The sequence below is a fragment of the Jaculus jaculus genome, chromosome 7 (assembly GCF_020740685.1).
Source record: "Jaculus jaculus isolate mJacJac1 chromosome 7, mJacJac1.mat.Y.cur, whole genome shotgun sequence".
Classification (NCBI taxonomy): domain Eukaryota; kingdom Metazoa; phylum Chordata; class Mammalia; order Rodentia; family Dipodidae; genus Jaculus; species Jaculus jaculus.
In genome coordinates this window covers 98646058-98670845 of record NC_059108.1, presented here as the reverse complement: position 1 = coordinate 98670845, position 24788 = coordinate 98646058, and the positions used below count along the sequence as shown (strand labels likewise).

At 40.4% G+C, this 24788-nt stretch overlaps 2 protein-coding genes across 4 annotated transcripts in view; one reads left to right on the top strand and one right to left on the bottom strand.

Annotated features, from left to right (window-relative positions):
- Positions 1–970: 970 nt before the first annotated feature.
- Fkbp3 (FKBP prolyl isomerase 3) lies at positions 971–20752 on the top strand. Of its 2 annotated transcripts, XM_004649146.2 has the most exons (7): positions 971–1106; positions 5000–5101; positions 7139–7246; positions 15703–15838; positions 17151–17218; positions 18790–18887; positions 20422–20752. In XM_004649146.2, exons 1-7 carry the CDS (start codon positions 999–1001, stop codon positions 20474–20476), a joined length of 675 nt encoding a protein of 224 aa, XP_004649203.2. In that variant the 5' UTR covers positions 971–998; the 3' UTR covers positions 20477–20752. The 2 variants fall into 2 exon arrangements, with proteins under 2 accessions (XP_004649203.2, XP_045010146.1); XM_045154211.1 differs by lacking the exon at positions 7139–7246.
- The window catches only part of Prpf39 (pre-mRNA processing factor 39), a 36246-nt gene continuing 31093 nt past the window's right edge, over positions 19636–24788 (bottom strand). For both annotated transcript variants that reach the window (XM_004649145.3, XM_045154210.1), the window contains exons 12-14: positions 23856–23930; positions 22304–22421; positions 19636–21736 (exon numbers count right to left, since the gene is read on the bottom strand). In XM_004649145.3, the coding sequence (XP_004649202.1) occupies positions 21680–21736; positions 22304–22421; positions 23856–23930 (250 nt within the window). In that variant the 3' untranslated portion in view covers positions 19636–21679. The remainder of the gene's footprint in view (positions 21737–22303; positions 22422–23855; positions 23931–24788) is intronic.

Below are 24788 nucleotides of genomic sequence, written 5' to 3'. Positions count from 1 at the left end.
TATTACTACTTAAGACTTGTTGCAACTCTTGGCTTCTATACTTGAAAGTTTATGATAAGTAATCTGCAAGCACTAACACACCCTATAGCATAGCTATAAGCTATAGCTGTTGTAAGCAAGGTCTCTTTCTAGCCCTTGCTAAGCTGCAACTCGCTTGGTATCCGAGGCTGGCCTCAATTTCATGGCAATACTCCTATCTCAGCCTTAGAACTGCTGAGATTTCTGTTATGAGCTACCAAACACAGCTAAGCACAGTTTCTTTACACTCTTATTTGTTCAAGTTTCTAAAATTGCATTTAGGCCTGGAGCGATGGCTCAGAGATGAAAGGTGCTTGCTTGTAAAGCCTACCGACCAGGGTTCAATTCCTCAGTACCCCTTAAAGGCCGCTTTACAAAGTGACCCATGCATCTAGAATTTGTTTGCAATAGCAAGAGTCCTTCTGGGCGCCCTTTTCTATTTTCTCTCTTCGCAAATAAAAATGTTAAAAAATAAAATTGGTTTGGGAGGAGGAGGTTTGTATTAAAACTTGATTTTTATGAGCTTTAAGGAAGATATGCAGGATATGGGTTAAGATGGACAAAAAGCCAATCCAGGTGAGCATCTTTAGGGTAGAATTACATGAGATTAGAGATATGCATGTTGTTTTAAATGGGTTATAAAATGGACTTTTAAGGCATAACAAGCCGTAAGAAATTAAAACATGTGTATAATGGCTGGTAAAGTTCACCACCACCAGAGGTCACGACAGCATTTTATGCTTATAAAAACCCTGGTCTCCTGCGCGTACAGCCCCGGCTGCTATCTCCGCAGGTTTCTGATTCCACTCAGCTAGGAAGCTCTCATAGCCCAGCCTTCACGTCACTCAAGTGCAGGCCCCAATCCGGCTGACTAGCTCAAGGCCCCGCCCCTCGAGCGCTGCACCGAGGCCACGCCCCATGGGCGGGCCTCCGCCGCACAGAGGCGGGCTGGCTCAGTGCAGCGGCTGCAGCGGGGGAAGATGGCGGCGGCCGTTCCACAGCGAGCGTGGACCGTGGAGCAGCTGCGCAGCGAGCAGCTGCCCAAGAAGGACATAATCAAGTTTCTGCAGGATCACGGTTCAGATTCGGTACCAGAGGCGGCTGGGCGGCCGGGCTGGTGTGGCGGAGGGACGCTCACCCCCCGGAGATGCCGGGACATCCCGTATTCCTCGGTGCCCACGCCCTCGTCCGCGCGTGGCGGGCCAGGCCCGAGAGGCCGGGGTGCGGCGTGCTCCGCCCGCGCTCCTGTGGTGGTGCGTGCGGGCCGCAGCGGCGCGGTCACAGCTCGCTGGAGTCCTTGAGCGAGAGAGGCGCGAGGCCCTGAAAAAAGGACCCGAGATACTAGGCTGAGGCAGGGCCAGGGAGTAGGGGGTTGGATGAGACTCGGGAGCAGAATGCTAGGAGGAAATGCTGAGTAGTGTAACAAATTTTGTGCGAACGGGTTGTGCAACTTGCTTCCCTTAACAATTTACTAAACACCGAACATTAATCCGTGTATCTTTCGAAAATCCATATAGTGTAGTTTAACTTCATTTTTTAAAGAAAATTAATCCCTTTCACCTTTTATATTTAGGGAATATGCATGTACTTTTTTTTTTTGTACAGTGTTTCCCAGTATAGACAGTCAGATTAAGAAGAAATTAATTGTAAAATACACCGTGCAGTTTTCAGCATGGTCTCCATCTTCCACCAGTCTGTAGTCGTTATTTTTGCCATACCTTTCTGTCTCTCAGAAATGAAAATTATTCATACGTGTGTGCATGTGTTTGGTGTTTTCTTTTAAGGAGAGCCTCATGCAGCCTATCCTGGAACTCGCTACATAGTCTTGGACTTTTCATCTCCCTGTCTGCACTTCCCAAGTGCTGAGGATACAAGCTTGTATCATGCCCTGCTTCTGATTCATACCTCTTTAATTACTGAATTACTTTACACTTTGGTGTGCATCTCTCAAAACCTGCAGTGTGCATGAGTTTTCTGTACAGTTTCTTAAATTCTAACGTGCCAAGACAACGAATATTTTATAATTCTAAATTATGAAGATATTTTTAAGTCACTTATATGCATGGAAGAGATAATATTTTATTTTCATTTAGGAAAGCCTTAAAAAGGAGATGCAAGAACTCTCCAACTTGTAGTTCCTTAGACGAGCACAATTATCCCGGCATCAGCTCGTTCAGCAAATATTTATGTAAGAACTGTGCTCCACTTTTGGAGATACAAGTGTGAAAAGGAAAAATCCCTTTATCAGGAATCTTATTCCATTTAAATGCAATTATTTTATCTTAATCTTTATTTCAACTGGAACAATATAGTAGGTATATATCATTAGCATTTTGTCTCAGTTTTGTACAAGAGTCTAATGTTAAACTGGTCAGATGAGACTCAAGATATTTGGATTATGATCATATTTGGATTACCACTTTTATAATGTTAATTATTTCAGTGCGCATTACTTACCTAAACCAATAGTTGATCATTATTTTGTTGCTTATAGGATATCAGTGATATTTGCACTTCGGGTATTTTTCTGGAACTGCAGAATTTACTAGAATGCTAAAGTGACTACTTCTGTAATTAACTTTTAACTCCTTTTTCCAGTCAGCCTTTGTCTTTAAAATATTTATCTAAGGGCTGGGGGAAATGGCTTAGCTATTTGCCTGCAAAGCCAAAATCCAGGATCCATGTAAGCCAGATGCACAAGGGGTTGTATGCGTGTGGAGTTCATTTGCAGTGGCTGGAGGCCCTGGCACACCCATTCTCTCTTTCTCTCTTATCTGCCTCATCCTCTCTCTCTGAAATAAATAAATTATTTTTAAAAATAAATGAATTTTAAACTATTTATCTAAGCAGGGGAGAGAAAAGCAAAGGGAAAAATATGCAGCAGTAATAATATTTGGTATATGTGCTGCTGAAACAAGCATTGTAATTGTAATAATATTTGGAAACAAACAAAAACTAAGGCTGAAGATATGGCTCAGCTGGTAAAAGTGCTTGTGGAGTATGCAAAAATCCCTGGGTTTGAGCCCTAGCACCACATAGAACCAGGCATGGTGGCATAGGCCTGTAGTCCCTGCTCTAGGAGTTAGAGCCAGAAGGACTGGGAAATTCAAAGTCATCCTTGGTCTTGGTGCATAGTGAGTTCCCTGCCAGCCTGGACTACTTGAGACCTGTCTTTTTTTTTTTTTTTTTTTTTAAATGGGGCTGGAGAGGTGGCTCAGGCATTAAGGTGCTTACCTGCAAAACCTAGGAATCTGGGTTGAATTCCCCAATGTCCCCATGAAGCCTGATGTACACAGTGGCACATGCATTTGCAGTGGCTAAAGGCCCTGGTGTACCCATTCTCTCTCTGCCTCTTTTTCCCCTTCTCTCTATCAAAGTTAAAAAAAAAAAAAAAAGCAGCCAGGCGTGGTGGTGCATGCCTTTAATCCCAGCACTCAGGAGGCGATGATAGGAGGATCGTCATGAGTTCAAGGCCACCCTGAGATGACAGAGTTAATTCCAGGTCAGCCTGGACCAGAGTGAGACCCTACCTCGAAAAACCAAAAAAAAATAAAAAAAAATAAAAAAAAAACAAACACAAAACTGTTAGACGATGCCACAGGACAATCTTGAGAAATAACTACATGAAGAAACAGCAACCTCCACAGGGCAGGAAAGGAAACAGGGGAAGAGCACCATTAAGTCAATAAAATCTTCATGATTAAAAAAAAAAAAAAGTGTCTGTTTATGTATTTGGGGTGAGGGTGGCAACGAATGGGCCCACCCTGACCTCCAGCTGCTGCAAAAGAACTCCAGACACATGGACCACCTTGCTTACGTGGGTCCTGGGGAATTGAACCTGGGTCCTTTGGCTTTGCAGGTAAGTGCCTTAACTGCTAAGCCATCTCTCCAACCCAATCCTCATGATTTTAAGATGAAAATACTGTAAGTAGATATTTTTTGTAATTGTTGCTTTTTTAATATTTATTTATTTATTTGAAAGTGACAGAGAAAGAGGCAGAGAGAGAGAGTGAGAGAGAATGGGCATGCCAGGGCCTCCAGCCACTGCAAATGAACGAACTCCATATGCATGTGCTCCCTTGTGCATCTGGCTTAAACGTGGGTACTGGGGTAGAACCGAGGTCCTTAGGCTTCACAGGCAAGCGCTTAACCACTAAGCCATCTCTCCAGCCGTAAAACCTACCTTTTTGTTGTTTGTTTTTATAAGGTAGGGTCTCACTGTAATCCAGGCTGACCTTGAACTCACAGTGATCTTCCTACCTCTGCCTTCCCATTGCTGGATTAAAGCCATGTACTACTGTACCCAACCCAACCTACTGTAAAAAAAAAAAATGTTTATTTATTTGAAAGAAAGAGAATGGGTGTGCCAGTACCTCCACCCACTGCAGACTCCAGACATCTGTGTGCTCCCACTTATCTGGTTTTTTGTGGGTACTGGGGAATCGAACTTGGGTTCTTAGGCTTCACAGGCAAGCACCTTAACCGTGAAACCATCTCTTCAACCCCCAACTTATTTTTTTTTAATTAAGTACAATATTTAAGTATAGTGGTTTATTTTATTTCTTCATTATCTTGTTTATGGGACAAGGTCTTGCTGGGTTGTAGAGTTGCTTTGAACTCTGGCTCAAGTAATCCACCGGCCTCAGCCTAGTACAGTATAGCACCATCACTCCAGGCTCTAATTTGTTTTTGTCTTTGAGACAAGTCATGTGTGGTCCAGGCTGACCCTGAACTCCAAATGTTCAAGGTTAGGTTATGAATTTCTGTTTCTTCTGCCTCCATCTCCTAAGTGCTATAATTATAGGCATGTGCCACCATGCCCTGCTTATGCTGTGCTGGGGATCTAATCCAGCAAGAGGTTCATGTGTGGTAGGCAGAGACTCTACCAACTGAGCTACATGCCAAACTTGAGGCTTCATTTCCTAACTTTAAACCCTTCAGCAGTGTAGTTATTTTAACTAATCTGCTTTTGTTTTTATAGTTTCTTGCAGAGCATAAATTATTAGGAAACATTAAAAATGTAGCTAAAACAGCTAATAAGGACCATTTGGTTACAGCCTATAACCATCTTTTTGAAAGTAAGGTAAGTATTGCATTTTATTGGGAGAATGTCATGTTAAAATTTTTTGCAACCCTACTGAGGAGTGTCCCAAAATTTTATTTGCAGGTAGAAGGCTTCTTGTTTGTTTTTTGAAGTAGGGTCTGGCTATAGCCTAGGCTGACCTGGAATTCACTGCACAGTCCCAGGGTGGCTTCGAACTCACAGTGATCCTCCTAACTCTGCCTCCATAAGTGCTGGGATTAAAGGTGTGCGCTAGCACTTCCAGCTCAGATAGAAGTTTTAAATACATTAATTTGCAGAATGAGTTGGTTTTCTCACAACTGTGCTAGATGCCACATCTAACAAGACTGACTGGCAGCATGGCAGATAGTTTTGGGTATTTTGAAAGGACCATACTTTAAAACTGATTTCTTAGCAAAAATGGAGACAAAAGTTGGCTTTTTTTTTTTTGAGGTAGATCTGACTCTAGCCCAGGCTAAACTGAAACTCACTATTGTAGTTTCAGGGTAGCCTTGAACTCATGGTGATCTATCTCTGCCTCCCAAGTGCTGGGTTTAAAGGTGTGAGCCACCACACTCAGCTCATTAAATTTTAAAAGTAGTTTTTATTTTAACATAAGATTTAAAAAAAACAGGCTTTAAAAAATTCATTTACTATGAAATGATCATCTTCCACAGAAAAGAACATTAAGCACTTGTGTAAACAGTATGCCTATCTCTAGTTAGCTTTTCTAAGGATATGGGTCTTGTTTCAGAATTTATGTTATATAATGGTCTGAGGGTCATGATTCTTTTTTTTAAGACATCCATGCATCTTTCCACATGCCATGATATTTAATTTATTTGCAAGCAGAGAGAAGCAGATACAGAGAGAAAGATAAGAGAGTATAGGCACATTAGGCCCTCTAGCCACTGCAAATGAACACCAAATATATGCACCATTTTGTATATGTAGTTTTAACATGTACTGGGGAATTGAACTCAGTCGTTAGGTTTTCCAGGCAAGTGCCAACTGCGGAGCCATCTATCCAGCCCCATATTTAAAAAAAATTTTTTTTATTGACAACTTCCATAATTGTAGACAATAACCCATGGTAATTTCCTCCCTCCCCCCATAATTCTTTTTAAAATTTTATTAATATTTTTGAGGCAGGGTCTCACTTTAGCTCAGGCTGATCTGGAACTTACTCTGTTGCTTAGGCTGGCTTCGAACTCATGAAGATACTCCTATCTCAACCTCCTGAGTACTGGGATTAAAGGCCACTACATGTGGCTAATGCTTTTTATTTTTTATTTTGATTTTTGTTTTTTGAGGTAGGGTCTCACTCTGGCCCAGGCTAACCTGGACTTAAGTATGTAGTCTCAGGGTGGCCTTGAACTCACTGCAATCCTCCTGCCTCTGCCTCCCGAGTGCTAGGATTAAAGGCTTGTGCCACTACACCCGACACAATTTTTAAAATTTTTATTCATTTTTTATTTTCTGTTTTTTTGAGGTAGGGTCTCACTCTAGCTCAGGCTGACCTGGAATTCACTATGTAGTCTCAGGGTAGTCTTGAACTCATGGCAGTCCTCCTAACTCTGCCTCCCAAATGCTGGGATTAAAGGCATGCACCACCATGTCCGGCTACGTTTTTTAAGTCAATATATTTTTTTTTTAACTTTTTTTTTTCCTTTTTGAGGTAGGGTGTCACTCTAGCTCAGGCTGACCTGGAATTCACTATGTAGTCTCAAGGTGGCCTTGAACTCATGGCAATCCTCCTACCTCTGTCTTCCAAATGCTGGGATTAAAGGTGTATGTCACCACGCCAAGCTCTTTTTTTTTTTGTGTGTTTGAGGTAGAGTTTCACTCTAGTCCAGGCTGACCTGAAATTCACTATGTAGTCTCAGGTGGCCTTGAACTCATAATGTTTCTTATACATTTGTCTCCCAAGTACTGGAGATGATTCCCTTAAATGATTTTTATATTAGAGTTATATAATCTGTCTAAATTGTACAGATGTTCACTTATTGAGAGGCTAAAAATACTCAATATTGATGTTAGAACCTTTTATTTAAACAGCGTTTCAAGGGTACTGAAAGTATAAGTAAAGTATCTGAGCAAGTGAAAAATGTGAAGCTTAGTGAAGATAAACCCAAAGACACGAAATCTGAGGAGAATCTGGATGAGGTTTGTATATAATATTTTTACTTTATTAATGCATGTAAATTTTTGGGATAATATTTACTTTTTTTTTTTTTTTTCTTTTTTCGAGGCAGGGTTTCACTCTAGCTCAGGCTTACCTGGAATTCACTATGTAGTCTCAGGGTGGTCTCAAACTGATGGCGATCCTCCTATCTCTGCTGGGATTAAAGGCGTGCGCCACCATGCCTGGCCCTACCTTTTGTTTTTATGTAGTAGAGATTGAAGTTAGGGCCTCATGCATGAGAAGCAAGCACTCTTACAATGAGATAAATCCTCAGTTCTCTTTTTTACTTTTAATTTTGAGAAGGGTCGGAGTTGTGCAGGATGGCGTTGGATTTGTGACCCTCCTGTCTCAGTCTCCTGGCTAGATGGAATTAAAGGCCTGTGCCACCAGGTTCTGTTTGCTTTATAACTAAAATGATGGTGGTTGAGTATGTTCAATTTCAGGTTGCCAAATAGATTTAGAGTGTGCACTTTCCCTATCCTTGGTGTAGAAATCCTTACAGTTAGTGACCTGTCCTATGAAATACTTCTGACTATAGTTAATATTACCTACTCCCCCCAAAAATACATATATATGTTACCTGTATGTCTGGCCAGACCTTGTGAGCTTATTACAGAGCTATTTTAAGGACATGATTTTATAGCCAAGTTGTACTGAGTAAAAGAAACTTTCTTTTAAACTATTTTTAGCTTTTTCTAATGTCCAATGTGTCCCTGGCTATGGAAATAGTCCAAGCCTGACTTCAGAATGTGGGTTTCCTATGACTCATCTTTCCCCATCCAGGTTTTATACTCTGGTACAAAGTTTGAAAAACAGATAAATGAAACCTTAGTGCTAAGGGTAGCTACTGAAATCAATCTTAGCAGAGCTAAAATGATTATAATCTTGTCTTTTTCTTGTTTTGTTGTTTTCGAAGTAGGGTCTGTTGCTAACCTGGAACTCACTCGGTAGTCCCAGGCTGGCCCTCATACTCACAGCAATCCTCCTACCTCTGTCTCTCAAGTGCTGGGATTAAAGGTGTGCACCACCATGCCCAGCAAAACCTGTAGCATTAATCATTCCCTTCTCAGCTTACAAGTTCTATGCATCTGTAACTCTTCTACCTCTCATGTATTGTCTCATATAAGAACAGGACTGATGCTGTTGTTTCATTTAACCAGGAGCCTGGTGCTCAGTGACAGGCTGTCTCTATTCATAACACTCTCAATACCAAAGCCTTTTGTCTAGTCTTTTACTAATCACTGCTGTCTGTTTTCTGCACTTGAACTTTAGAACATCAGAGGGAAAATTGTGAAGAAACAAACCATAAAATTGTATTCAACCTGATATAAATGCATATTAAACATAATGTTTTCTAGTTTCACTGCTACTCAGCTACCTTTACTTATACCCTGTTGTACCAGTTCCATATTACATTACTCTATTTAACATCTTGTATTTTTTCTTCTTTATGTTTTTTTTGTGTGTGTGTGTATGATTTTTCGAGGTAGGGTCTCACTCTAGGTCAGGCTGACCTGGAATTCAGTATGTAGTCACAGAGTGGCGGCGATCCTCCTACCACTGCCTCCCGGGTGCTGGGATTAAAGGCATGCACCACCACGCCCAGCTATGGTGGTTTTTTTTTTTTTTTTTTTTTTTTTTTTTTTTGAAGTTGGGTCTCTCTCTATCCTAGGCAGACCTGGAATTCACTATGTAGTCTCAAGCTGGCCTCAAACTCAGCAATCCTCCTGCCTTGGACTCCCAAGTGCTAGAATTAACAGTGTGCACCATGTCCAGCAAAACATCTTATAATTCTCAGTCTCCTCTTCCTCATTACATGCTCCTGTGTTCTATTTTTGTCAAAATGTGAATGTATGTAACAATAACTATTCCTTTCTCTCCAGCTTAAATGTTCTTCCTTTTCATTACCCCTGCAAGACTAATGCTCTCATATACCCATCCTTATGAAAAAAAATCTATTCTGTTTCCATTTTCCAATATTTGAAGGTCTCAAAATGTGTTGGAAACATTAATCTCTTTCCTTCTTCATCCTTTTACCCTAAAATGGGCTATTCTAGTAAGCTTTGTAAAGAGCAGTATTTGCAAGCTACACATTGCATTGCTTAGTTTAGTAGCCCCTAGCTTCATTAGTTAGCTTTCCATCATTATGAAAAAGTGCCTGAGATAAACAATTTATAAGGAAGAAAGGTTTTTGTTTTGGCTCACAGTTTAGGAGGGTTCAGTCCATGTTGATTCTAGTTTTCAGAAAAGAAGGGCATTGTAGTGGGAGCATGTTGAAGAATCCTGACATGAGGCAGAGAGAAACTGGAAGGGTCAGAGGGTCCCACAATACCTCTTTTTCTTTTTTTGTTTGTTTGTTTTTTCAAGATAGGGTCTCACTGTAGCCCAGGCTGACCTGGAATTCACTATGTAGTCTCAGGGTGGCCTTGAACACACAGTGATCCTCCTACCTCTACCTCCCGAGTGCTGGGAATAAAGGCATGCGCCACTACGCCTGGCTCCACAATACTTTTCTTTTCTTTTTTCTTTTTTTTTTGGTTTTTCGAGGTAGAGTCTCACTCTTGTCCAGGCTGACCTGGAATTAACTCTGTAGTCTCAGGGTGGCACCACCACGCCCGGTGCGTCCACAATACTTTTCAAGGGCCATGTCCTCAATATTGTAACTTCTACAAGACCCTCACTTGTTGGAGGTTCCACCTCTCAACACCACCACAGGTTAGGGCGTGGGGACCAACCTTCACCACATGGTAAACATTGAATCTCCAGACTAAAGCCAGCCCGGCACAGTGGCACACACCTTTAATCCCATACTTGGGAGGCACAGGTAGGAGGATCACAGTGAGACCCTGCCTCAAATGTCCCCCCCCAAAAAAAAAAGAAAAGAATCCACACACTATAGCAGCACTAATCAATTATGGCTACTGAGCTCTGTCTATTATGAAATGTACTTTAATTACTTTGCAAAACACATTATACTTGGGCTTTAAAAAATATATTTTATTTATTTGAGAGAGAGGGAGAGAGAATGGGAACACCAGCCATTGCAAATGAACTCCAGATGCATGTGCCACCCACACCCCCATGCATCTGGGTCCTGGAGAGTCAACCTGGGATCTTTTGGCTTTGCAGGCAAATGCCTTAACTGCTAAGCCATCTCTCCAGCCCCTACTTGAGCTTTATATGTTACTTTATGACTTAGGAAAGCAGTCTGACTTTAGTTGAAATTGCTGATTCTCAGACTCTGGGTTGGACTAGGGATATGTGCACTATGTTATGAAAGATGGATAAAATAACTTCCAGGTTTCTGTTGGGTTGAATTGTCATAAGAAACTTGTATTACTACCTTACATGCTATTGTACTTCAGAGATAGAAAATGGTTAATGGCATGGGCTGCACATATAGATGGTTCCATCCTGATCAGTCACTTGGATTTTTTTTTTTTTTTTTCAAGGCAAAATCTCACTCTACATCAGGTTGACCTGACCTCCTGACAATCCTCCTACCCCAGCCTTCTGGTGTGGGCCACCACATTCATAGTTTTTGGAATAGTTCCTGACACATAGAGGATACTCACTTGGTTCTAACAATAATAACTGTGAACACCAATCTGTGTTAACTATCATTGCTGTTTCTTGAGATGCTGACACATTGTGTAAAGGAGTTCAAACCTACATTCAAATTTATTCTCTATTTCTTTTTTTTTAATATTTATTTATTTATTTATTTATTTATTTATTTATTTATTTGAGAGTGACAGACACAGAGAGAAAGACAGATAGAGGGAGAGAGAGAGAGAATGGGTGCGCCAGGGCCTCCAGCCTCTGCAAACGAACTCCAGATGCGTGCGCCCCCTTGTGCATCTGGCTAACGTGGGACCTGGGGAACCAAGCCTCGAACCGGGGTCCTTAGGCTTCACAGGCAAGTGCTTAACCGCTAGGCCATCTCTCCAGCCCTTATTCTCTATTTCTAATTACCTAATGTGCACACATTCCATGAACCATTTACAGCACTCCAAGTACAAGTGTGTTATCCTTCTTTCAGATGATGTGGTGAAAACAGATTTTATTCAGAACTAAGCTCCCTGTGCACAGGCGATTGCTTTTTTTTTTTTTTTTTTAATATTTTTTGTTCTTTTTTTTTTTTTTTTTTATTTGAGAGTGACAGACACAGAGAGAAAGACAGATAGAGGGAGAGAGAGAGAATGGGCGCGCCAGGGCTTCCAGCTTCTGCAAATGAACTCCAGACACGTGTGCCCCCTTGTGCATCTGGCTAACGTGGGACCTGGGGAACCGAGCCTCGAACCGGGGTCCTTAGGCTTCACAGGCGAGCGCTTAACCGCTAAGCCATCTCTCCAGCCCCAAGGTGATTGCTTTTTGATGACAGCTTTTAAAAAGGCACAATGAAGGAGGGCAGGGGAATTGTAGTTCTTGAACAGAAAGTGAAAAAAATAATGGAAACCCAAATGAAGTCATATTAAAAAAAGTATTATTTATTTATTTGTGAGAGAGAGAGAGAGAGAGAGAGAGGCGGGGGGGGGGGGGAGAAAACGTGCCAGATAGAGAGAATGGGTGTGCCAGGGCCTCCAGCCACTGCAAATGAACCACAGACACATGTGCCCCCTTGTACATCTGCCTTATGTGGGTCCTGGGGAATCCAACCATGGTCCTTAAGCTTCATGGGCAAACGCCTTAATTGCTAAGCCATTTCCCCAGCCCATGACATCATATGTTTTTAAATTATTTTTTATTAACAACTTCCATGATTGTAAACAACATGCCATGGTAATGCCCTCCCTCCCCCACTTTCCCCTTTGAAACTCCATTCTCCATCATATCCCCTCATTCTCCCCAAAATCTCTTATTTTGATGTCAATATGCCACATCTTTATTATCCATTCATGTGTTGAAGGACATCTAGGCTGGTTCCTTTTCCTAGCTATCATGAAAAGAGCAGCAATAAACACGGATGTGCAAGTATCTCCAAGATAGTGAGCTTAGTCCTTAGGATATATGCCTAGGAGTGCTATAGCTGGATCATATGGTAAATCTATATTCAACAGTCTCTAGAACCTCTACAGTAATTTCCACAATGGCCATACCCATACAATATCCCACAGTAATGCCCTCTCTCCCCTTACTTTCCCTTCTGAAACTCCATTGTCCATATCCCCTACCCCTCTCAGTCTGTCTTTTATTTTGATACCATCATCTTTTCCTTCTCTTATGATGGTCTTGGGTACGTAGTGTCAGGAACTGTGAGGTCATGGATATCCAGGCCATTTTGTGTCTGGAGGAGCACGTTGCAAGGAGTCCTACCCTTCCTTTGGCTCTTACATTCTTTCCGCCACCACTTCCACAATGGACCCTGAGCCTTGGAAGGTGTGATAGAGATATTGTAGTACCAAGCACTCCTCTGTCACTTCTTCCCAGGACCATGATGCTGTCTGAGTCATCCCGAGGTCACTGCCATCTGAAAAGAGAAGGTTCTCTAACAAAAGTGAGAGTAGCTTTAATATATGGGTATAAACATTAAGAGAAATGCTTACTGGGCAGTTTGATGAGAATAGTATATACATTTAGCCAGACAGCAGCAGACATTACACCCCTAGGGCTCATGACTACCCCTGTTGTAGGTTTTAATATCAGGGATGTATTCCCTCCCATGGAGTGGGCCTGCAGTCCACAATTAGAGGGCAGTTGGTTTCCACCATGACAGACGTGCTACTATTGCACCTGTTGGCTCATTTGGCCTGCATGGCCAAATATAAGGCTTGCAGTGTCCACTATTGAGTATCTTCACTGGTGGTATCTCTTTCTCCCATTGAACTGCATGCAGAATGGCTTCTTCCAGCTTTTTGTCAGCTGGTCTACATGGAGGAGGTTATTAGCTCAGTTCCAGCAGGATTTCGCAGTGGCCTTGCAGCCCAAGTATATGGAGTCTTCAGCAATAGGGTCTTACCATCTATTCCTGGTGGGAAACCAAGGACCTCGGAAATGGCCTGTAATGTTTTAGGGGCATCATGAACTTCTCTGGCCAACAATTTACTGGAAGATATCCCATCCCTGGCACTTAAATTTTTCTAACAACAATCTATGGCTCCTGAGTGTTGCATTGTCCAAAAAGTAGGTTTCCATGAGATTTATTTATATCCTCTTAGATTTTGATTAGCCTCCCTCCACCTTCCCTTTACTCTATCTCTTCCCCTGACCTCACTTTGGGCCTTTCCACCCCCATTAATCTGTTCTTCTATTTACATATATACAATACCCTCCTATTCATTGTATTTTTTAATTTGAAGCCAAACCTACATGCTTAAAGTGGTACCATAATGGCTGGGCTTGGTGACACATGCCTTTATTTCTGGGAGGCTGAGGTAGGAGGAACACCATGAAACTAGACAGTGAGTTCCATCTCAACTTGGGCTAAAGTGAGACCCTACCTCAAAAAAAGTTTAAAAAAAAAAGTGGTAGAAGGCGGCTCCTTCTCCACAGTAACCTATACAAAGGATTTGCCTTTTGCTTGTAGCAGCTTTGTGTTTTATCAGTGGGATAGAGGAGTACTAGGAATGAGGTCTTCAGCTCTTGAAACTTATCTTTGCAGGCCAAGGCTAAGGCCTACATCCAGAAAAAGGCTCATAGAAGTCTAGTTAGTTTGTTCATAGAGAAAATTGTTGCCAAAGACAGAGACTATAAACATTTTTTTTTTAAATTTCTTTGAGAGAAAGAGGCAGATAGAGAAAGTTGGTATGACAGGGCCTCCAGCCATTGCAAATGAACTCCAGACACATGCATAACCTTGTACATCTGGTTTACATGGCTACTGGGAAATCGACCTGGATCCTTAGGCTTAACTGATAAACCATCTCTCTAGCCCAACAGTGAGGTTTTTTTTGGGGGGGGGGGTTGGAGGGCGGTTGCTAGGTAGGGTTTAACTCTAGCTCAGGTTGACTTGGAATTCACTATGTACTCTCAGGGTAGCCTCAAACTCATGGTGATCCTCCTACCCCTGCCTCCAGGGTGCTGGGATTAAAGGCATATGCCACCACACACGGCTAAAAAGATTTATTTTATTTATTTATTTATTAGACACAGAGAAGGTGTGAGAATGGGCACACCTGGGCCTCTAGCCACTGTAAACAAACTCCAGATGCATTAGCCTCCTTGTACATCTGGCTTACAGGCAGGACCTGGAGAATCAAACCTGGGTCCTTAGGGTTCACAGGCATGTGCCTTAACCACTAAGCCATCTCTCCAGCCCTCACAATCTTAAATGTCAAGGTAAATAAAAATTGAAGTTGGCCAATTTAAAATAAGAAAATACTGATTCTCTTGCTTTCCATACTCAAAACAAATAGTCTTGACACCTTTTTGTGGGGGAATGTAGGTCGTCACTCTAGTCCAGGCTGATCGGAAATTTACTATACAGTCTCAGGCTGGCCTTGAACTCTCAGTGATTCTCCTGTGCCTCCCGAGTGCATGCACCTTGCTAGTCTTGACATCTTTGATAACCAACCTTAGTACTTGTCTTACCTAATTGTAAATGTGCATGTGCATAGTACAGATTCGTTTCGGAGCACATAAAATCGTTTTTTTTTTTTTTTTTTTTTTTTCGAGGTAGGGTCTTACTCTGGTCTAGGCTGACCTGGAGTTAACTCTGTCATCTCAGGGTTGCCTTGAAGTCATGGCAATCCTCCTACCTCTGCCTCCCGAGTGCTGGGATTAAAGGTGTGTGCCAACACGCCCGGCTTAAAACACAGATTTAAGTGAGGGTACTTTCATATTTGCTAGAGTAATTTTTTTCTCTCTGAGATTCATCATGTTCAGGAACATGTGAAATCAGTATACTCATTTACACTGGACATAATAAACAATATCTAAAATACCAATCACAGGGCTGGAAAGATGGCTTAGCAGTTAAGGTGTTTGCCTGCGAAGCCTAAGGACCCAAGTTTGATTCCCCCAGCACTCACATAAAGCCAGATACACAAGGTAGTTTACACATCTGGAATTCATTTATTTGCAGTGGCTGGAGGCTCTGGCATCCCAATCTCTCTTGCTCCCTCAAATAAAATACAAATTACTCAATTCAAATCTCTGAAAAATAAATGTCATAGTACTTAAATGTAGTCTCAGGAACTTGGTAGTAATGATCTTTTCCTAACCTTGGGAAATAAATGAATTCATTTTATGGTTTGTTGACTAATTAACATTATCTTAGAAAATGAATTTGGTTTACAAACATGCTATGATAAGTGTGAGTTATTAATAGACTCACTACAGTGTTGAAAGTTTCTTTAATTCATCGACGTTTGCTAGAAATAAAAAAAAATTATTATCAGATGTGTCAAACTCTGGCGTGACTGATCACTATTGGCTGTAAGTTGTCATTTCCTAAAAGGAGATAAAGTAACAACTGTGTATGTATACTTACTTTTAGGGTCCACCAAAATATACAAAATCTGTTCTTAAGAAAGGAGATAAAACAAACTTTCCCAAAAAGGGAGATGTTGTTCACTGCTGGTACACAGGAACACTACAGGATGGAACTGTTTTTGATACCAATATTCAAACAAGTAAGTTTTAATGCAGTCTGTTTGGCTTAAGGTGTTGCAAAGTATTTATATATAGTAAACAGATAAGCAGCTGGTAATACCTTTTGATTGACTGGCTATCACTTTTCCTTATGTCTTTACGCTTCAGAAGAGGTCTAGAACTTATTATTAGCGGGAAAAAGACTTCTTGGTCATTAGGAAGCAAAGAGGAATCTTAGCTAAGCTTAATGTCTGTCTTACTTTATTTGCTATTGCTGAAATAGAACATGAGAGTCACTAATTTCATGTGGCTCAGAGTTGTGAACTCAGTTGGCATCTGTTCCACTTTTAGGAGGGTCTTGTGCTTTCCCATGCACAGTGGAAAAGCAAACAGATTGGGCGGGGGGGGGGGTTATGAAAGAAATGGAAGGAGGTACCCTGCATACATTAAATCCATTCTTTTTTTTTTTTTTAAAGGTACAGTCTGGCTATAGCCCAGTCTGACCTGGAAATTCACTATGTAGTCTCAGGGTGGCCTCAAATTCATGGCAGTTCTAGCTCTCCCTCCCAAGTGCTGGGATTAAAGGTGTGTGTGACCACACCCAGTTTAAGTCCATCCTTGCTTGATTTAACTAGTCTGATCTCACAACAGTAAAGAACTCATCCAGCAAAAAAAGCATACCCCTTGGTCACCTAATCACTTCTCATAGGCCCCAACAACTATCACCACTGCCTTGGGTCCCACCTCCTTAGTTCCTTAGGGAAAACAGTGTTCAGACCTAGTATAGTGTCCCAGAATGATGCTTCAATATTTTAACGTGAAAGGCGTAAGTGTGACATGGTAGCACATGCCTATAATCTTAGCACTCCTAAGGAGAAAAAGGCAGGAGGAACACTTAATGCCTCAAGTTTAAGGCCATCCTGATTTAAGTCCTAGTACCAGGTCATCCAGGGCTATGTGGTGAGACCCTTTGCCAAGGAAAAACAAAGCTATAAAGTATGCTATTTTAGTGGTATAAATGTAGGTTCTGATTCTTTGCTCAGTGTAATAGTGTTATATCTGAGATTTCTTAAATTTATCTTTGTTTCTGAATTTTGTTTTCTTTTTAAATGCATAGTATTGCATTTTTTTTTTCTTTCTTTTTCTTTCTTTTTTTTTTTTTGCTTGTTTGTTTTTCCAGGTAAGGTTTCACTCTAGCTCAGGCTGATCTGGAATTCACTATGTAACCTCTCAGGGCGGCCTTGAACTCGTGGCAATCCTACCTCTGCCTGCCAAGTGCACAGTATTGTAATTCTGAAGGCAATTTAAAAACTTACATGTGTGGATTGATTATAAGGAAAATCTCTTTTGCAGGCTCAAAGAAGAAGAAAAATGCCAAGCCTTTAAGTTTTAAGGTTGGAGTAGGCAAGGTTATCAGAGGCGTAAGTAAAGATGGCAATTGGATCGATATTCTGACACATGCTGCTTGTAGTTTAAGGCTATAAGGAATTAGGAGTGCTTGCTTAGCATTCCAATGGCCCTACCTATGTTATATCTTTAACATTAAAAAGAGAAAATTTCTAAGAATTAGGATTTGGGATGTGAAAATAATCTTCTTAAATAAATCTTAATCTATTTTTTAGACCTTTTAGCAGACAGCTCAGGTTTGCTGAGATAAATTTCCAGGTCAGGCATAGTTATGGAGGAAGGGATTTATTGAAGCTTATAGATCCATGGGAAGGTCTACAATGGCAGAAGCTGGCCTGCTTTCACAGGAACAGAGAGAGAAGCACAAGCCAAAAAGCCAAAGCCACATAGCACAGCACACTTCAGGAACTCCAACTAGGCACCTTTGCATATCTTTAGATTGAAATCTCAAACCCATCATGCCACCTTAGTCCAGCCAGTGACACTGCCTCCAGCCAGGTGGCTGCAGATGTAAACTACAAACTCATAAAAACACTGAATATATTGAAGCCATCTATTCAAACTTCCACAAACCTTTTGTGTATGTGGAGGTCTCCAGAGGACCATCCCAAGTGTTATTCCTCTCCTACCTTGAGCAATGCTTTATTAAGGTTCATTGTCTCTATAGGAGTGCTGGGATAGACACTTAAAACTGCATCTGGCTTTATGTCCATGTTGGGGATCAGAACTCAGGTCACTCCATTCACACAGCAAGCACTTTACCACTGAGTCATCTCCCCAGGCTGATTTGTAAAAGTGTAGCAACATTTTTATACTGATGCTATTAGCTGATTTCCATGAGTGACACATTGTAATTTATAAGTACTTTCATATAATGTATCACTTGAGTGTATCATAAACACACGGACTGGAGAGATGGCTCAGTGGCTAAAGGTACTTGCTTGAAAAATACTAATACATCCTTATTTTTTCCATTGAAAATGCAGACAAATATATAGGGGTTCATCCAAGGACATTACCTTAGGACATAGTAAAATATTTTTCCTTATTTATTTTTTTGAGTAGGGTTTCACTCTAGCTCAGGCTTACTTAGAATTCACTATGTACTCTCAGGATGGCCTCAAATGCACAGTGATCTTCCTACCTCTTTCTCCCAAGTGCTGGGATTAAAGGTTTGCACCATCATGCCTGGCTTGTAATAAAACAGAATGCTTTTTAGAAAAAAAGGTGGACATATTGGCTCGTGCCTATAATCCCAGCACTTGGGAGGCTGAGGCAGGATTGGCCAGTTTGGGCTACAGAGTTCCGTTTTGAGACCTTAACAGGATCCCCAGCACTCACATTAAGACAGGGTGAGCATGACTGTCCATTTGTAAGCATAGCACATGGGAGGAGGCAGGGCATTCCTCTAGGCAAAATGGCATAATTTGAGCTGAAATAAAAGATCCTGCCTCACTAAAATATGGGGAAAACATGAGGACACATGTTTTCTGCCCCCCCCCCAATAATACATACACATACACACTCTTGTGTAGCATGTAATTTTTCAAATTTATCATTACTGTTATTTTGCTTTTGCCTTTAGTGGGATGAAGCACTCTTGACTATGAGTAAAGGAGAAAAGGCTCGACTAGAGATTGAACCAGAATGGGCTTATGGAAAGAAAGGACAACCTGACGCCAAGTATCCTTTTTTCCTTTATTGTTAAAAGAAGAAAAAATTTAAAAAGCACTTAAGTTGGGCATGGTGGCACACAGCTTTAATCCCAGCACTTGGAAGGCAGAAGTAGGAGAATCACAGTGAGTTCGAGGCTACCCTGAGACTACATAGTGAATTACAGATCAGCCTGGACTAGAGCGAGACCCTCCCTTGCTAAAGCAGCCCTAAGACAGACTACCTTAAAGCGTGAAAGATGCTATGTTGGCTAACTCCCAGATCTAGAGTCCTTCCAGACCTTTTCTTGATAGTCAGGTGTCCAATGTGGATACATTTTTCCCCTTGTGGTGGAAGCTTATTACTGTTGCCTAGGCTAACCTCAAGCAATCCTGCCTTAACCTCCTCAGTAAACTGAGGACTATAGGAATAACACTGTGCCTGGCAGATATTTTCTTTTGGTAGAGTTTTCACACTTGGATTGGATTTTTCCTTTTCTTATTCAAGTTCTTAAAGATTTTAATTGTCAAGTTTAAGTGTCTGTCTTTGAGAGGCACTGAACTCTTACTGTCTGGTCTCTCCACCTTCAGAATGCTGAGGTCAACAGGTTTGTGTTACAATGCCCAATACAAATAATAGCAAACTAGTAGTCTGTTATATGTAGCTAAGGACAATTTTACACTACAGTATAAGGTAACTAAATAAGAGTAGTCAAGCTTAGAAATGAAACAGACTTGGGGCATCATCATTTGTAAAAGGAAGGAGACCACAGGACGAATAATGTTAGTAAGCATTTATTAATACTAATGACAGTACTTCTCTGTAGGCCCAATTTGTGAACATTTACAAAAAGCAAAAAGGCAATTTAGACCATTTAGAGCTAGACCAATCTAACAGTTACGAGGAAATGTAATTTTTAACTGTTGTTTCCATTCTGTTGGCCCAGTTAATAAGTTTGGGATGTGGAGATGAAAGGGGGTAAGGGTAGTTGGAAATCTTCTATGTACTCTTAAACTTATTTGAGAATGAACTTGTCCTCAGCCAGCCTACCAAAAATTAGATGGTCAGCTGCAGCTTCTCTCCCAGTACTAAACCTTCACACCCTTCTCTGAATTCATAGTAGGTGTGTACTACTTCATACAGACTTTGACTTAGTATAGCCTATATACTCAGCAGGCCAAATTCACTTTTGTATTAAGTATTGAGACTTTATTTGCTAATTTGGTAGCAGTAATGAGGCATCAAGATACCAACTGAAACTCATTCAGCCTATATATTGAATATAATTTTTATTATAATTTAAGATACTTGGTTATTATGCATTAGCCTCTCAATCAAATACATAACTATTCCTTTAAAAAGAAAACCAGATTTATTGCATGCTGGTCTAGAACTCAGAATTTTGTCCTTCCCTGAAATGTTGAGATTATAGGCTACAATGCCCAACCCCAAGTTCTTTTGGACTTACATCACTAATACCCAGGATACATAATTGTAATATTATATATTCAGGCTTAAGGGATAAAGGCAGTTTTTATCAAATTTACCTTGACTTTCCAAACAGAATTCCACCAAATGCAAAACTCACTTTTGAAGTGGAATTAGTAGATATTGATTGAAATAGCAGTGCTTCAGAGGTCCAGACATTATCAACAATGATAAGACTTGGCATTGAAACTTATATAACCAATTAGAGCTTATTACTATTATAAGGGAAGTGTCAACTGGAAAATTCATTGTTGTTTACTTGATCCCAGTTTTTGAGAAATGTAATCCCTTATAAGTCATATAGTCCCATGTATTTTGCTATAGCTGTGTAAAATATTAAAGAGAACTGTTTTTCCTTGTACCTTACAATGTAAACTCAAAGGCTCAATAAAAAGGTATGAACCGGCTGGACTGGTCTGTTTGTTTAGTACTACTATCATAATTTATGGATTAAGTAAAGGGAGGCTTCATCTAATCAGAGTATAACAATAAATCTGAATAGTTGTTAAGGACACTAAAAATGTATTCCTCCGTGGTGAGAGATTAAATGCTTAGAACTTGAAGCAGAAAGCTTAATGAACTAAGAAATTTTGGCCAGAAGGTAAAAGACAAATTCAGGGAAAGTTCACTTCAAAACAAGCCACTAAGGTTGAGTATATATTAGGTGCTCTCCCTCCCCAAAATGAGTTCATAAACAATTGCTGGATGAGTCTTCAGTTTTATTACAAAAATGAAGATGATCAGTTTGATCAAAATGAAAGCTTGCTCACAAGTTTTACATGAATATACTAAATACACAGTCTGCCAAAACAACATATCTTTAATATGATTTTCATTTCTTAAAGGATGCAAGTATTACATCTTCCCATTTGAAGTGTCTTTTCTGCAGTTAGATCCAAATTCACAAGTATTAACTTAAATAATCAACCTCATTAGCACTGTTCAAAATCTGTTTTTCAAATTGTTTTTACAGGTGATTAATCAGCCCTTTTTTTGAGGATCTTATACTACACTGATGTGATTTGCAATCAGCTTTTCCCCTACACTTAAGGCTACAAAACACCTACAAGTTGAGTTGCAAAAGAATTCTAGACCACTTGATGCAAAAAAATAAAAATAAAAAACCTTTTTCTCCAATAAAAAGTAAATTTTATAAATGGTAGGAAACAGTATCTGTGATAAGCTACTAATTGACATTCTATTAAATCATGTTACAGAGAAATTGGGAAGACCAAGTTATCAAATACAACAAACTTAAGATATGTTTACATCCCTTATTTAAAAAAAATAATTTCATATTTTCACATATTCCATCTGGAATTTACATTTTCCCATCAGGTTGGAGGGGGAGGATAATACTGTCCGTAATTCCATGGATTCTGATAATTGTACTGAAAAGAAAAAGCAAACATGTTAGGATACTAGAATTATAGCTAAATTCCACATTTAGAGAATACAACAGTAGCCAAATTGGGTGACACATGTCTTTAATCCCAGCACTCAGTAGGCAGAAGTAGGAGGATTGCCATGAGTTCGAGGCCACCCTGAGACTACACAGTGAATTCCAGGTCAGCATGGGCTAGAGCGAGACCCTATCTTGAAAAACCAAACAAAAAAACAGTAAACTGGGTGTAGTGACACATCTAGCACTAGGGAAGCAGAGATAGGATTGCCATGAGTTTAAGACTACTCTGAAACTACTATACATAGTGAATTCCAGGTCAGCCTGGACTAGAGTGAGACCCTACCTTGATAAACCAAATAATAACAACAATTCCAGCAAATGCACTTTTGAAAACAGGTATGTGTTTAGTGTTGAAATTCTAGAACTAAAATGAAACATACACCAATATGGAACAAGGGTAGTTATTTTACTTAGCAAAAAAGAAAAAAAAATATCCTAATTTGTTGTGGTAACACCTACCTGTCAACAAAAAATCATAATTATGTAGACTTACCTGATACCAGGCACTGTAATTATACGCAGCTTGATTTGCCTGTAGATCACCATCAATCATCTGTGTAGATGATGATGTGTCTTCTGTGTGTGCTTTCTTTTCTTCTGGTTCTTCTGATCTACATAAAATCAAATTAGAAACTGTCAGAACTCCTACAGGATCCTGGCAGGGTATTGCACACCTTTAATTCCAGCACTCTGAAGGCAGAGGCAAGTGTATCACCATGAGTTCAAGGCCACCCTGAGACTACATAGTGAATTTCCAGGTCAGTGAAACCTTACCTGGAAAAAAAAAAAAAAAAACCTAAACAAAAACTCCCATAGCCAGGCATGGTGGCACATGCTTTTAATCCTAGCACTTGGGAGACAGAGGTAAAAGAATTGCTGTGAGTTCGAGGCCACCCTGAGAATACAGAGTGAATTCCAGGTCAGCCTAGACTAGAGTGAAACCTCTACCTAAAAAAAAAAAAAAAAAGTCCCATAGGTATTCATTTTTAAATTACCACCTGTGTTTATGGGGAAATGGAAAAAAAATGTATAGCTAGACAAACTTGAGTAGCAGGCTGAAATTGGTAAATCAAATTTACCCTTGCTTTATGATGCAACCTCTCAAATTCAATTGTCCATCTAGCATTATGGCATGATGACACAGACTTCCCCAATATATTCAGACTGCTTTCTAGATATATGCCCATTGCATGAGAGTGGAAGACTCAGAGTAGTCAGCCAGCTAACAGAATTGATGTCACATTCAAGATACATGCATTGTGTTGCTTGTTGCTATCCTTCAATGATGTTGGGACCCAGCTTCCTCAGCCTTACATGAACTGAACAGTAGTAGTTCTCCAGGAATCCTCTAGGCCTTCAGTGTCAGATTTAGCCTTAGCCTTCTTCCTCTACACAAACCTAAAACCCTCCTGCTACCCTTAGCAACCTCTGGCTAGGACACAGGTATCTGTGCCAAAGGAGGCAGAATAGCTTGGGATTTATGACCTACAGTGTTTCATTTGGACTTGGTGACTGACTTCCACATAAAAATCTTTTCTTCTGACTTAAAATTAGACTGTTTATTGTACATTTCTGTGTAACTTCACATGCAGCTGAGCAGTTCTGCTATAGAGATACATGGTTGTACAATGAATTGAGCCCTAACTACTCCCAAATTCCTACACGAAAGCAACCACACTCATGTCACTCACCTACCTGCTTTCAATTTTTACCCTCACTCAATTTCCTTAAGTAATTCCTCAACTGGGAAGACCAGTGGCCCAACTACTCATTCCAATGGCTTCCCAACTCTGACTCATCTCCAGGTTCAAGAGAACCCAAAGTGTAGACTTTAGGGAGCTGGTAGACAGTTACAGGCTAAAGTCCTTTTCACTATTGCTTCAAACATTAGAGTTCTCATTTTTTGAAAAATATGCAAATAAAAGCAAGAATTATCACAATATAAAGGTAGCATTTTAAAAATACTGCTTTTTAAAGGCATTTTTACACTGAAATGACTTTTCAACCATCTCTTCCTGATTCAATTTTTTTAAAAAATCACATACCCATTTTCTGCTTTCCTTTTTAAAGTATCCTGTTCTTTTAAGAGTGTCTGATGTTCATCATAAGCATTCAGAAGCCTAAGAAGGAAGAGAAAAATATTCTGGAATGTACAAAAACAGATTTTGTAAAATTAAAATTTTAGGGGCTGGAAAGATGGTTTAGCAGTTAGGGCATTTGCCTGCAGAGCCAAAGGATCCTGGTTCAATTCTTCAGGACCCATGTAAGTCAGATGCATAAGGGGGGCACACAAATCTGGAGTTCCTTTGCAGTGACTGGAGGCCCTGGCACACCCATTCTCTCAAATAAATTATTTTTTTTTTAAGATTTTAAGCTGGGCGTGGTGGCACACATCTTTAATCCCAGCACTTGGGAGGCAGAGGTAGGAGGATTGCCATGAGTTTGAGGCCACCTTGAGACTCCATAGTGAATTCTAGGTCAGCCTGGGCTCCAGTGACACTCTATCTCAAAAAAATTTTAAAAAATCAGCTATTTCCATGAAAGGAAACTGAGCTTTGTTTTATTGTGTATTTAAAATTTTGACCACAGGGTGGAGAGATGTCTTAGCAGTTAAGGCGCTTGCTTTCTAACAAAGTACCCAGGTTTGATTTCCCAGGATTCACACAAGTCAGATACACAAGGTGGCACATGTGTTTGGAGTTTGTTTGTAACAGCTAGAGGCCCTGGCACTCCCATACTCACATAAATAAATAAAAAGTTCTGATTACAACAAACTTAGTCACAGTACTTTTCATCCTAGAACTGTCAGACCTGATAAGACTCTTGTGTAGCCTGCAAATTGTCTGCCTATTACTCCAAATCAAATGATAGGTCATTTAATTTGGGTGGTTCACATTCCAACAGTTTAGCTGGGCATGATGGTGCACACATTGAATTCCAGGACTTGGGAGGCAGGGGTAGGAGGATCAAGACCATCC